Source organism: Sinocyclocheilus anshuiensis, unplaced genomic scaffold, assembly GCF_001515605.1.
Source record: "Sinocyclocheilus anshuiensis isolate Anshui unplaced genomic scaffold, SAMN03320099.WGS_v1.1 scaffold551, whole genome shotgun sequence".
In the NCBI taxonomy this organism is placed as follows: Eukaryota; Metazoa; Chordata; class Actinopteri; order Cypriniformes; family Cyprinidae; genus Sinocyclocheilus; species Sinocyclocheilus anshuiensis.
In genome coordinates, this window is record NW_015548222.1 from 731,569 (window position 1) to 746,406 (window position 14,838).

At 36.7% G+C, this 14,838-nt stretch overlaps 1 protein-coding gene across 1 annotated transcript in view; it reads left to right on the forward strand.

Annotated features, from left to right (window-relative positions):
* LOC107654247 (propionyl-CoA carboxylase alpha chain, mitochondrial-like) overlaps window positions 1–14,838 on the forward strand; it is a 56,432-nt gene that overhangs the window by 31,349 nt on the left and 10,245 nt on the right. The window contains exons 12-19 of the mRNA XM_016441257.1: window positions 621–798; window positions 6,122–6,196; window positions 7,049–7,117; window positions 7,212–7,287; window positions 7,372–7,585; window positions 9,977–10,079; window positions 11,532–11,630; window positions 12,620–12,673. Of these exons, the coding sequence (XP_016296743.1) occupies window positions 621–798; window positions 6,122–6,196; window positions 7,049–7,117; window positions 7,212–7,287; window positions 7,372–7,585; window positions 9,977–10,079; window positions 11,532–11,630; window positions 12,620–12,673 (868 nt within the window). The remainder of the gene's footprint in view (window positions 1–620; window positions 799–6,121; window positions 6,197–7,048; window positions 7,118–7,211; window positions 7,288–7,371; window positions 7,586–9,976; window positions 10,080–11,531; window positions 11,631–12,619; window positions 12,674–14,838) is intronic.

The window sequence follows — 14,838 nt, forward strand, 5'->3', positions numbered from 1 at the left end:
GGAACACAAATTAAGATATTTTTGATGAAATCTGAGAGCTCTCTGACCCTCCCATAGACAGCAAGAGTCCTAACACGATCAAGGTCCAGAAACGTAGCAAGGACATTGGTAAAATAGTTTGTGACATCAGGGGTTCAACCGTAATTTTACGAAGCTACAAAAATACTTTTTGTGTGGTGTGCCGCCATTGTGGAGAATATCACAACGCATGCGTCTGCATCCGCATCATGTAAACGACACATGTGCGTGTTATGTACTGATCTCCTTGCTACATAGTTCATATTAAAGGGGTCATATGATGCTGCTAAAAAGAACATTATTTTGTGTATTTGGTGTAATGAAATGAAAGCTCATTAGTGTGGACCTCCCAAAGGAAAACACGCAGAATGAGGAGGGGCAGCATAGGCAGGAAAAGGGTTTAATATTTCCGCTCAGGGTTAATGACTAGTTGTTAGCGGCTCTGTCTGGTTAACAAGACTCTCTTGAACACCTGTGTTAGTGTTTGAGTGCGTTTGGTGGGAGGTAATTTGTAGCCTTTTAATTCTGGTGATAGATTCCAATTTTTGCGTATTTTGGTAAAATGAGATTGATGCAGCATGTACGGTTACATTTGTACGCAGTGGTTCATGTTGTGAGTATGTCTTTCTCACTCAGGTGGAGCATCCCATCACTGAGTGTATCACAGGACTGGATCTGGTGCAGCAGATGATCCGCATTGCAAAGGGCTACAAACTCCAGCACAAACAGTCTGACATACCCATAAATGGCTGGGCCGTCGAGAGCAGAGTCTATGCTGAGGTAAACCAGCAATCAATACAGTGACTAAAGATCTTAGTATTTCTGAGATCAGTCATGGGCCAATGTTTCAAAATGACCAAAAAAATCAACAGATAATCAGGAAATTACTGCTGGTCAGAGTTTTTTTTTTTTTTTTAAATATCTTGTCAGTTGAGTTATTATTGTACAAAATATAGTTTTTGTCATATGTGAATCTTTTAAATATTCCCTCCCATTCAAATGTTATAATAATAATAATGCTTTTAATTAGCAAAAAAAAAAAAAAATTTAAATTGATTAAAAGAGACAAAAAGACATTTTATAATGGTACAAAAAAATTCTATTTTAAATAAATGCTGTTTTTTAAACTCTCTATCATCAAATATATAAAAAATAATAATAAAAATTGCATGTTAAAATATATTTACATTTATTCAACAATTATTTTAAATTTGATAGTATTTCACAATATTACGGTTTAATTTTTCTGTACTTTTGATCAACTAAATGCAGCCTTGATGAGCATAAAATCTTACCGTTCCCAAACACTGGAACAGTAGTGTACACAAAGTCTAAAAAATTCTATGCACATTATGTGCTTCTCAAAAACATTTGTTTTTAGATGGTTATTTACATTTTTTCGTGCGCTAGTACAAAAAATAAATTTTACATGTCTAAATATTCCCTTTGAAAGTATTACTACAACAGGAATATATATATATATATATATATATATATATATATATGTATGTATATGTATGTATATGTATGTTGATGTGTATGTGTGTATATATATATATATATATATACACACACACATATATGTATATATTATATTATATATATTATTTTGGATGCGATTAATCGTTTGACAGCACTAATATACATACATACATACATACATACATACACACACATATATATACATATACATATATATACATATGAGGGGCCGTACAAGCCATAATTCATTCTGGCACTCTCGCACACTTACATTCTCCTTTCACATACATATATTTTTGCTTTCACACACTTACATTCTCCTTTCACATGCGTAACAAGGACACCTTAAAGTGTTACCCTGTTTTCTATTTTAATATATTTTAAAATATAATTTATTCCTGTGATGCAAAGCTGAATTTACAGCAGCCATTATTTCATTCTTCAGTGTCGCATGATCCTTCATTCTAATATGCTGATTTGCGAGATTTATGATAATTATTAGTGATTAAAACAGTTGTGCTGCTTGATTATTTTGTGGAAACGTATACATTTTTAGTATTATTTCATGAATAAAAATTTAAAGAGAACAGCATTTTCTTGAAATAGTTATCTTCCGTAACATTATAAATGTCTTTACTGACTCTTTTGTTCAGTTTAATGCATCCTTGCCAAATAAAAGTATAAAAGTCTTTCAAATCTTACTGACCCCAAACATTTGAACTCTAGTGTATGTTAATTATATTCAATAAAAAATTAAATAAACAAACACAAAAAACAATCAGCGAAAAAGGCAAGTAATTTCAGAGGTGGAACGAAATCAGGAACTAACACAACGAAAGGAAACAAGGTCATTTTTGACTTCATGTTCACTAAAAAAGCACCAAATAAATTTAAGCAATCAAACACAAAGCACAACACTAAAACGCTTACCTGTTGAGGTGAGGATACTATCTGCTGCTGAACTATTTGAGGAATCTTAGTGACCTACAAGCAGAAGGGAAAATCACTACAAAGCCGAGCTGGGCACTAATACCACACACATAAAGCACTACATGACACTAGGGGTGTACGATAGTGAAGAAAAAAAAAATTCTCGATATTTTCTGGGATTTTATCGATAACGATAATTAGACAATATTTTACGTGTTATGTGCTGGTATCCTAAGGACTACCGTGGACAGCTGACTCCTGAAGTTTTTGATATTCTTCATATTCTGTGTGGTGGTCAGTTCACACTGATAGAAATGAATCTTTCCCAATAAGTTAAAATAGATTTTTACCTTTTATGGGCATTTTTACCTTTATAAAGCCATTATCGTTTGAGTCAAATTCTTACATTTAATCAATGAATTAGAATAATAAGACCTTTGCGCTGTTACCAAGCAAATTAAATCAGTATCAATAAAATTAATCTGCAATGCAGAGGAAACAGAAGCTGCATCTGAAGTAGCATTTAGATGTATTTACACACTGTTTAATGCAGCTCAGAGGGACATGTAATGATTTAACCTGCAGTTACAAATGCATAAATAATGTTTTGATATATTAAACATAAAACCGGTTAGGCCGTTTGTCCACATGCAAATGCAGCACCAGGTCACTGAAACCGAACATTTTTGAAAACGCCTGCCAGGGTGAAGATTTTCAAAAACGTTTTGGCTTGTGACGTCGGCGCCTGCGCTGTTATCTCTATGGGCTTACATTTCTGCCACAATTCTGCGCGCAAAAGATCATATTTTGAGCGCACAAAAGTGCATTTTGCACGCGCGCGATCTGAGTTTGTGGAGAAAATGTTCGTTTCGCAAAGAAAAAAGTATTTCGAGCGCACGTTAATCAATTTTGCATTTAAAATACGTTTTTGGATGTGTGCAGACCTTCTCTTTTGCCCGTGCAATGTTTCACTAGCTTGCTCTTTTGGATGTGTGCAGACCGTGCAGACCTCCCGTGCAATGTTTCACTAGCTTGCTCACCTGATGCCCCCCCTCTGTGCTCGCTAAATGCGCTAAATGCCCGTGCTCAACACAACCCAGCGTTAAAATATGTTTTCATGCCACCAAACAATATTACCCACCAATGGGATGTTGGCACATACCTTGATGTGATCCTTAGCCCTCATAAGTAGGCTGAGGGTTGTGTGCCTGTTTGAGTCTGGTCCTAAGGGCACGAGGGATTTCAAGCGTTCCAAACACAGTCGTAAATGTGCTCTCCTGGGTTGGTGACGTGAGGAAAAGAAAGAAAAAGAAAGTGAGTCATAAAAGCAATTAATCTACAACAACACTTTCAATACGCAGTAGCAACAACATGAACCATAAAAATAAGGAGAATGCGACTACGATCTGCAAAGTTAACACATTTCAGTTTGTTCCTCTCATAAAGGTGGATTAAGAATTCAAAAGACTTGAAGTATAATGCATGAGTCATATCGAGTAGTTTTATCATACTTTTATGGTGCTTGTGTGACATTTTTTTGAAGCTTTAAAGCTCTTTATAATTGCAAGGGGGAAAACGAGCACAAACAAGCTAATTCTTCAAATATTATCCTTTTTCTATTACACAGAAGAAAAAGTAATGAGATTTGGACCTAAAATGATTTTTGGATAAACAATTTTTTAATAATATGAAATGCTAAGCATGCCAATTAAAACAAAGCCCATGAATGTAGTAAAAAAACTGTAAAATACACCAAGACATTATCATTCTGACATTCACATCTAATGGTATGAATCTAACAAATAAATGTTATTCAAATAAGGATCGTTAAATTGATCCTCCAAACGCTACTCTAGCTTCCTCCGTTTCTTGTGCGTGCCAGCGGGATTCACAGCTGCTGGGGTGTGGTGATGATAGGTGCCAGCAGCCACATGACCTGTTACGCAACCTGCCAGAAACTGCAGACTGCTTTGCTTTGCTGCTGTATTTGTACGGAGGCGTGGGTCATAACCCAGCTATTTTACTGGTGCTTCTCAGCGGCTGAGTATGAACGTCTGTGTGTTAGCAATGCATGTTCTGCCAACAGATAAGTGTGTGCGTGTTGGCTGTGGGCAGCTCTTTGTAAGCTACTATAGTTAATCATGTATTAATTTAAATATAGAGAATATAACAAGAGGATGTCAAATGAAAGGAGTTATTTTGCCATATGCAAATGATGGGCAGATCATGCAAATTGGGAGATCATAAACACAGAACTGCTGTGAAAACTAAACTCAAATACTATTCCAAACTTATAGAAAGATTTAAAACGTACAAATAACAATTATTCCAGTTGTACTAAAATACACACTAAAACAGCTATAATGTGAATAAAAAATGCTTCACTTCTTGGTTTTACATAAACGGGTATATACAGTAAAACCAAAATTTATTCAGTCACCTCCAACATTTCACACATTATCACAGTTTATTCGCTATAGTTTGGAAAATGGTAATAAAATATGAGTTAAACTGTGTCAGAAATAATTAATCTTGATAATGTCAGCTAACTTTGATAGAAAGGTATGTAACAAAACATGGTCAGGTCAAAGTGTCAAATCAAATTTTTGGTCCCAAATTTTTATCAATTTTACTGGAAGTCCGTTGTATGAAGAAGTTTTGGGTATAATATGTCACAATTTACTTTATTTTGCTATCCTTACTTAATCTATACAACTACACAAATGAAATATAGTGTCCTGCACCCACTAGTAAAAAATATCAAAAATTATATCTCGTGTCTAAATATTTTTTGGTTTGACTGTAAATGTCTAATTTTAAGTTCTTTCTCATCAGATAACAGCATTAAATCTCTAGATATCACCCCATATTGGTCCCATATCTGGTATTTCAGAGCACTTGTTTGGTAGATAGGATAATCTAATGAAACCTGTAAATAACATACCCAGGTGACATTTCACCCCAGAAAAAAAGGAAAAGCTACATTGTTTTACATAAGTGATCCTAAATGAATTTAATTGACTTTGTGTGTCATTATTTTCATGACCATTAAGCTTCAGCCATTTTTGTCTGTTTTTCTCATGATCTAGACATGTTGTTGACAGATTTGCCCACATATTTGTTTCTAATCTTCAGTAGGTCCTGTCCTATTAAAGCATTTGTCTTCATGATGATGGATTATCCTGCCATAAAATGACATTGAATGCTTTAACGTTCAGCTTTAAGATGATTTTCCTTTACATTTCGGTTTAAAAACAGATTAGGTGGGATGCGTAGCATTTTCACTCCTTCAACAGATCTGCTTAATCCTGGACTCACCTTAATCCGTGTCTAACAACCTGTCTTTTGTGTGCTCAGGATTATTATAGTCCGACATTTATTAGATTATAAACCTGAATAACACATATTCAGATAATGAGAATATTGAATTCATCTATATTCAGTGAACTCACTCCAGCCCAGTGTGGGTCTTGTGTCTCATCTCATCATGTTGACACGTGCTGGCATGACCCAGTCTGGATTGCAGAAGTGTTTATGCCCGACAACAAGGAGAGAAACCAAGTAGACTGTGTTAACCCAGCTTAACTGAGCCACAGTTTGACATGAACTTTAAAGACAGACACTTGAGCTCTTGTTTCCTGTGTTTTATTTGAGAAGTAATATTTCCTCTCTTTATCTCGCTATTTTTCAGGATCCATACAAATCATTTGGTCTCCCCTCCATTGGCCGGCTGTCACAGTACCAGGAGCCACTTGACCTGCCCAATGTTAGTACTCAGATCTGTTTGGCCATTTTTTTTTTCTGTTCTCTTGTGTGTGAGTGTGTTGTGGAGAATAGGAACAGCTTGAATCACAACCAAGCTAGAGTAATGACACTTATTCAAAACATTACTTTTTTCTCTGCCCGAGGAAAAGAAGTGTATTTGCTTCACATGAAGTGAACTGTAATTGGTATCATTTGAGGTATGTTGCTGACTAAAGTTTTAATCCTTTAAAATTTGTATCTATTTTATCTTTTGTTTTAAAAGTTAACATGGGTATTTACAATGATAATGACAGATATTTAAGGATCTAGGTTGCAAGACTGGGGCTAATTGTAACATTATATTCTAGTTATATTCTATAAATGTGTTTGTGTGTGAGATTCACACATCAGTCAATAAAGGTAGAACAGGAAAACACATCCTCTTCAATGAAAGATGGCTGGTTTCCGGGAGCTGCTCAGGACAGGATGAGCAAAATGTTTTTATTTCAGAAACACACGCACAGACATGCACGGATGAGGTTTAAATGTCTAAAGAAAGCAAACATCACTGACGATATTTACTAATTATTCTTTCATTTATAGGCAGGGCCAAAAAGATAACATTGTGTGATGTGTTCGGTGGTTATTTATAGTTTTGTGTTCTGGTGATTTTTGCTTTAAAGATTATTTTGTTTTGAAAAATCAGGTGTAATGCAGGGCACACATTTTGCGAAGGAGGCGATATGAAAAATACAAATATTTTTAAATACTTTTAGAAATACTGCTAAAGCTCTTCATGCAGGCCAGTTCATGCATGAAATTTTTGGGAATTCAATTTTTGAATGATAATTGTTATTTTGCTTTTCTCTTGAAGGTTCGAGTAGACAGTGGAATTCAAGAAGGAAGTGACATCAGTATCTACTATGATCCCATGATTTCTAAGGTAATAGAATAGTAATGTAAGACCATCTTAACAGTCTCATTTCATTTAAACTGTCAGACTAGTCCACTGATTAATTATTGTTGGCATTGACTAGCTGGTCACATATGGTAAAACACGTGAAGAAGCTCTGAAGAAAATGGAAGATGCACTTGATAATTATGTCATCAGAGGTACATTGCATAAATAACTTTTAAATGACAAAATATTTCAAATGCACGACATTTCTTTCATTTCCAGTTTTCTCATTCGCACAGGTGTGACCCATAACATTCCTTTACTGAGAGAGATCATTGTTCACTCTCGGTTTGTGTCTGGTGATATCAGCACTAAGTTTCTCCCGGAGGTGTATCCTGATGGGTTCAAAGGTCACATGTTAACAGCAGGAGAGCGACGGGAGCTGCTGGCTACGGCTGCGGCTCTTTATGTAGCAGCACAGCTCCGATCTCAGAAGTTCCTGGGAGATCTGAGGTGAGAGACAGATGGGGCATCTGGATTACACACACCAACACACTTGTCATTTATTTAAGCAGTCACATTACCATTTACAAGTTCTCTATGAGCATTAGAGGAGTAGTTCACCCAAAAATGTTTTTTTTTTTTTACTTTATTTTTATGGAACATTTTGTAAGAAAACATTTTTTACATCAAAAAGAAATGAGAGAAAACAAACAATACAATACAATAGGGGGGTATACATTGTTTTGTAACAAGTGTGTAAATATATATTTACACATGTACAATATCTATAATCAGTGATTATTTACATTACAGTATTCAATCCATTTCTTCCAATATTTTAGAAATAAGTCCTTTTTAAGTCTCAAAATAAGTCGATTCTTCCACGTTGTACATTTCTTTAACGATTTCTATCCATTCACTAAGTGAGGGGGTGTCCTGCTTATACCAACGCCTGATAATGCTCTTTTTACATGCTACACTTAATATATTTACAAGATATACATCCTCCTTCAACACGATGTCTGTAAAATTTCCAAGATACAATGTTGTGAAATCTCTTGGTATTTCATATCCTAAAATCTTTTTAAACTCCAACAAGACCATGTTCCAAAAAGGTCATTTTTTTTGCACAACTCCAGAATATATGAAGGTGGTCAACATCAACCTGACCACACATCCTCCAGCATAGTTGTGGTGTGGATAATTGTTTACTTTTAATTTTTCCATGCAAGATTTCCACCTCCGTGATCTGGTCAAAAATGAAAATTTACTGAATATTTACTCGCCCTTGGGCCATCCAAGATGTAATGAGTTTGTTTGTTCTTGGGAACAGATTTGGAGAAATTTAGCATTACTACACTCGCTCACCAATGGATCCTCTGTAGTGAATGGGTGCCATCAGAATGAGAGTCCAAACAGCTGATAAAAACATCACAAGGAATCCAGTCCATCAATTAACATGTGAAGACATTGTAACTATTCAAACTGCTACTTCTGGGCAAAAATGAGTCCATAATAACGCTTCCTCCACAATGACAACACACTGACAACAATCTTAATTTCATTGCGAATGTGTTGTTTTTATGAAACTTATTTGGTTTTCTACAATGTTTCAAATGTTTTTGTTTGATAAATTCTACTGCTGCAAATAGGTAACTGTGTAGCTAGTTCACATAAATGATGTTTTGGCAAAATTGTGAGTATAACAAATGGTAGTCTTAGTAGCATCAGAAACTTCTGAACAATCGGCAATATTTTGCACCATAAGGCATCATGTTTCAGCAAAAGTGTGTATCACATTAGTTACATTGTAGCTGTATAGTCAAGCAATTATTGCAAAGGAAAAACAAAAGATTCGCTTGTTTTTTTTTTCGTTAGGATTTTTGAAGGAAACAATATATAACAAAAATATAAATAGAGTTTTCTGTCAAAAATGGTGAAAAAAGACCAGTTTTGTTTTGGAGAAATGTTGGAAAATGTGAGAAAGGTGTTGAAAGTGCCAGCAGACAAAATCTTTATTGTTTAACCTTTCGTAATAATGAATAATCTAACAGGATCTTTTCTCTATCCAGCTCTACATCTGCAGCAGTCCAGTATCTCACTGTGTTTGTAAAAGATAGCTCATGCTTCAGGGGCACCATGATCCAAATTTCTCCTTATATTTCTATGTAAATCCCCCTTCTACTTTTCCAGGCATTAACACAATATACCAAGTTAAATACAAGGTTCAGACAATAACCTCCTAATGTACAAACAAACAGGAAATGCGCTTGGCAGTAATCTTCTTACAATTGAAGCCCAGCAGGCAAGCGTACAGCACTGCGAATAAACATTTAGTGCATTCAACTATCAAACCGCTTTCAAAGTGTAACCACAAAAAAGAACTTGTATTTAATGTAATGGTCTTTTAATTGTAAATTAATTGGTTGTCAATGTACCCCTCGAACTCGGCCAATGCAACAGTCATAATTATTCTTCATCTGAAAAAGGCGACCAATTTACTTTTGAAAAAAAAGATGCAGAGAGGCCATCTGTCTAAACATCTCTCCAGCTTCCCCCTCCACTGTCTCTTTATTTTCTCTTTTTTTATGTGTCCCAAAAGTTATTGGTGGGGGGTGGGCTTTCTCTTTGTAGTGAATGCAGCCCACCACAGTGGAAAAACACTGCATTCCTCCTATTACATTTACTTTAGGTCTCCTAGCTGTCAGTCAAACAGCCGGTAACCAGGTGGCTTGTGTGTGTGCGGGTTGGGGTTTAATTCATCTGTGAAGAAAATAAACTTTATAGCTAAAAATGGTTACAGAGAGATTTGTGATTGACTTAAATAGAGAGAAGGACAATGTATTTGAAGCGCCCATTATGACTAATGATAAACATTCTGTGTCTGTGTGTGTGTTCCAGGGTGTCCGTTGTTCCTGCAGAGTGCAGACGGTGGGAGCTGTGTGTGGAACTTGATAAAGGCGTTCACATGCTGGGTGTGTCTCGGTCTGGAAACAACTATACAGTGAGTGAAATTGTTCAAAATATTACATCTCTTGTCACATCTCAGTAGGAGCTGTGGTGCAAGACTTCATACATTAGCTCATGTGAGTTCTGACATGTAGTGTGTCCTCATCCTATTCCTTCTCTCTCTCTTCAATAATTTCCTGTCGTTCCTGTCAAAGCCTAAAAATAATAAAAATAATTGTCATGTCCCATTTACATCATTATCCTAAACTAGGGATCAAGCTTCGTTAGCTTAGACAGGTTCCACACAGTAAGTACACCATCTGGACCTAATCTTTCCAGTACGACCATTCAAAAGTAGATGTGTAAAAAGTGTATTTAAGGTTTTGTTTTGTTTTGTTATTAGTGTTTGTATATTATTCTATTTTACTTTTACTTTAACTTTTTATTTCTATCCATTCTCCAAACCACTTGTCCTGTGTAGGGTCATGGGAGATTCAGGAGCCTGTCCCAGTGTCTCCGACAATAGACAGGCCAATATTGAATGGCCAGTATTTATATTTTGTCTAATTTAATTACATTTAATATGGAAGTGCTCTTGCAAGCTTTATTTATTTATTCATTTATTTTTTATTGTTTGTCAAGACATTTTTCTGTGGCTCAGGTGGTTGACTTACAAGCTTTCGTGATTCCAATAAGCAAAGATGTCAGATTTCACACAATTTCAACAAATATTGTCCTCATTAAGTCATAACTCAACCTGCTTATCCAGTTGATTTCTGTGAGAAGGTATGTTCTCTGCTTCTGTTATAGTACTCCCAGTGAGCGCTTTTGCTCCCTCGCTAACGCTCATGTTCTTTGTGGTGATATTTGCGTTGAAATCAATCCCTCGACTCTTGAGTCTAAATCACTTTAGGATCTGTGTGTCTTCCTCTTCTGTTACCGAAAGACCCTCACAGAGCGGCCGCTCTCACACTTTCCCTAAGACGTCACTCACTAACTGTGTGTTTAGACACCTGTGGCCCTTCAGTCAGGGATAAAAGGAGCCTCGGGGGTTCAGGGGCCTCACCTGATCTCTGTGGACCCCTCTCTCTCTTTCTCTTACAGCTGAGGGCTGGATGTGTGTTTCTCTCCCAGAACTGCACATCAAACTGGACCCCCTGCTCCAGAGAGGGCCCTGGAGGTTCCAGTGTCCCAGCATGCTTTGGGAATGGAACGGATTATTCAGAACTGTTGTTTAGACAAGTGTCTGAGGGCTGAGGGTAATCAGTTTGACCAGAGACACTGGTTAAAAGAAAAGACTAACATGAAACCCCCCACCTCCCCTAACAGGCATCAGGTGGATTTGGGTGTAGAAACTACTGACTGACCTTACATGAGTTCAGAAACTTACATTTGATTTCTCACTGTTTCTTTTTCCTTTTCTCTCACACACAGAGTAACTCAATTATAACATGGACTTTTTTTGTCCTCCGTCTAACTCCTACCTTGTGTATGTTTGTTGGTTTAGGTGGAGATAGATGGAGAGAAGGTTGAAGTGTCTGGAGAATGGAACTTGGCCTCAGCATTGCTGCCCATCACCATCAACGGCAAACACAGGACTCTCCAGGTTTACAAACATGCATATGCATACAGTGGTGTGAAAAAGTGTTGGCCCCCTTCCTGAGTTCTTATTTTTTTTCATGTTTGTCACACTTTAATGTTTCAGATCATCAAACAAATTTAAATATTAGTAAAAGATAACACAAGTGAACACAAAGAAATCAGGAAGGGGGCCAACACTTTTTCGCACCACTGTATATAGGGAATAATTGACTCTGGTCTGTTATTGAAAAGTTATGATGAATTATTGATAAGTAATACACCTGAAGTGGTAATATTTACACATGCATTTTTGCAACTGTCCAATCAATCCAGCTGTCCAGATGCCACATAAGGGCCAGGGTGATTCTGGTCCACCCAGATTGCTGATCGGTCAACTCAATCAATCAAAGCTGCCAGAATATACTAGCGGTGTGGAAATAAAAATGCATATTAACCACATCTGTTGTGTATACATTGGAAAGTGTATTTTTATAAATACGTATATACAAGAATTTATTTTTTTTTGCTGATCCGCTCACAAGATTTGCGACTGCTGTTTAATGAATGCAGTGTGCAGAATGAGTATTGGGTTAATTAGTTTGACCCCATGTAGCCTGATTCATTCTGGTGAATTGGTTTGTTTGAATGGTTCTTGCAAATGTCCAAAAAGATTGAGCATTTCGAGTCCCAATGTAGGATTTCATGTCGTTTTTATTATAATTATTGTCTTCAACTATGAAGCTTTTGTATTATTTATATTTTATTTTTTACATTTATATTTAGTATAAATGTATCCTTTTGACTTTGATGTTGTAGCCCTAATTGGGATTGTTCATTCATTATATATCCATAATATTGTTGGATAGACAAAAACAAAAATCTATCAACTTGGAGAATATTTGGCCTCACCACTGATGCAGAGTCAATAATTCAACCTATTATGAGTCTCTATGGAGTATTTGATTCTGACTGGTCAACTGTATTCAATGATTTATTTATTGTCTCTGAATGCAGTGCCTGCTGCGGACAGCGGCTGGAGAAATCTCCCTGCAGTATCTGGGCACTTCAGTAAGTCTACAAGCACCTCATAGTGGCATGAACTGTATGTCAGTGGTTCTTAACTCGTTTTACTTCAAAACCCAGATTATAGAGATGTAGTGGTGACCTAGCACAGAAGCAAAATGTGTCGTATTAATCCAGATGTTTGGTCTTCATAGACCGTTCTAGTATCAGATGGTTTTGTTTGTTATATGTCTGTAGTTCATGTCTGTAGTTTTAACCATACAATAATGACTGATGTCATACAAAAATATAGTTTTAATAATCATTCTAATTCAGTGGGAATAGTGAAGTCCACACCACAACTATAATAATAATGACACAGACAAACAATAGCGTTGGAATCACTTTCAGAACAATTTTTTGTAAAGTATTTCATAATAATACATTTAATTTATATAATATTGATGATAATAATAATAATAATAATAATAATAATAAAGTGTTAATTTTAGGCCCTGGTTATAGTTATTGTTTTTGTTTTTGTTGTGAACGTGACTTAATACTATATGTTTGTGTTCATGAGCACTCTGTGGTGTTTTTCTGTGCACCTCATGCTGGGTGATATATGCTACATAATGTCGCTCACAGGGCCGTGTATCCTGTCTTTACACTCCAGTCGATCTGCATAACACGCAAACACACAGACTCTCACACTCAGTGTGGTCAAAGCAACGCACAGGTGTCTCAACCCAGCTACAAATCAACTCAAGCCGTCCCATCTTTATTTACTCAAAGCCACCTAAACAATCAGCATCAATGTTTCAGCAGCTTAAACAAACAAACAGGGTTAAAAACACAGTAACTCTGTAAAAGAAGAGGAAATGCCGGCTTCCAGGCTGCACACGCGTGTGCTTCATGGGGGGTCTCTGCTTCAAAGGTCTTCTGAGGGGGTTTGTTTCAAAGTTTCCCTGGGGTCACGGCTATTATGGGATGCCTTCCGTTCATTCTGTGCTAACAGGTCAGTGGGGCTGTGGTCGTCAGCGCTTGTCTGTTTCTCCATCAGGTCCAGCAGAAACCAGAGTTACTGTCAGAAAAGTAATATAGATGTTTCTTCTCAGAAATGCTGTGAGACCATTAGTAGAGCACCTCATGCCGCAAACCGCCTTCCCTAACCTATTTCATGCTGAGTCAAAAGTCCCAGAAACAGTACCACACCTTTATTCATATTACAAATGATCAAAACTTAATCTTGATCTTATAGGCTGCATCCCAAATGAGCATATTGTCCATCTTAAAGGGGTCATATGATGCGATTTCAATTTTTCCTTTCTCTTTGGAGTATTACAAGCTCTTGGCGTAAAGAAGATCTGTAAAGTTGCAAAGACTAAAGTCTCAAATCCAAAGAGATATCTTTATAAAAGTTAAATGGTTAGTTCACCTAAAAATGAAAATTAGCCCATAAATTACTCACCCTCAAGTCATCCTAGGTGTATATGACTTTCTTCTTTCAGACGAATCCAGTCGGAGTTATATTAAAAATTGTCTTGATCTTTCAAGCTGTTTCATGGCACTCAGTGGGTGTTGCATGCATCAGTCCAAAAGCACTTAATTAAAATGCGCCCATCCATAAAAAAAAAAAGTGTCTCACACGGCTCCGGGGGGGTGAACAAAGGCCTTCTGTAGCGAATCGATGTGTTTTTGTTAGAAAAATATCCATATTCAAAACGTAATAATCACTTTAATCTAGCTTGCGCTCACTGTTGTAAACTGGAAGCAGTTCTGGGCGGATGACGTATGAGGTCAGCGTTGCGCAGTGTGCCGGTGAGTCTCATGAAAACCAACGTTTGTTAACAGGAGCAAAGGAAGCAAAGTTTCCTTACTTTAGCAAAGGAAAACCAGTCTCCTCTTGGCTTATATCAAAATCCTCCAACATTCTTCACAAATCCTCGTTTTGTACTTCTAATTAGTGACCATTGTTTTGTTTTGATCTCTCCCGTGCGCTTCCGCGCGTGTCACTTCTGAGCGGCGCATGCGCAAAGCCGACCTCCATACATTATCCGCCCGGAACTGCTTCTTGGCACTCAGCAGGTGTTGCATGCATCAGTCCATAAGCACTTAATTAAAATGCGCCCATCCATAAAAAAAAAAAAGTGTCTCACACGGCTCCGGGGGGTGAAAAAAGGCCTTCTGTAGCAAATAGATACGTTTTTGTAAGAAAAATATCCATATTC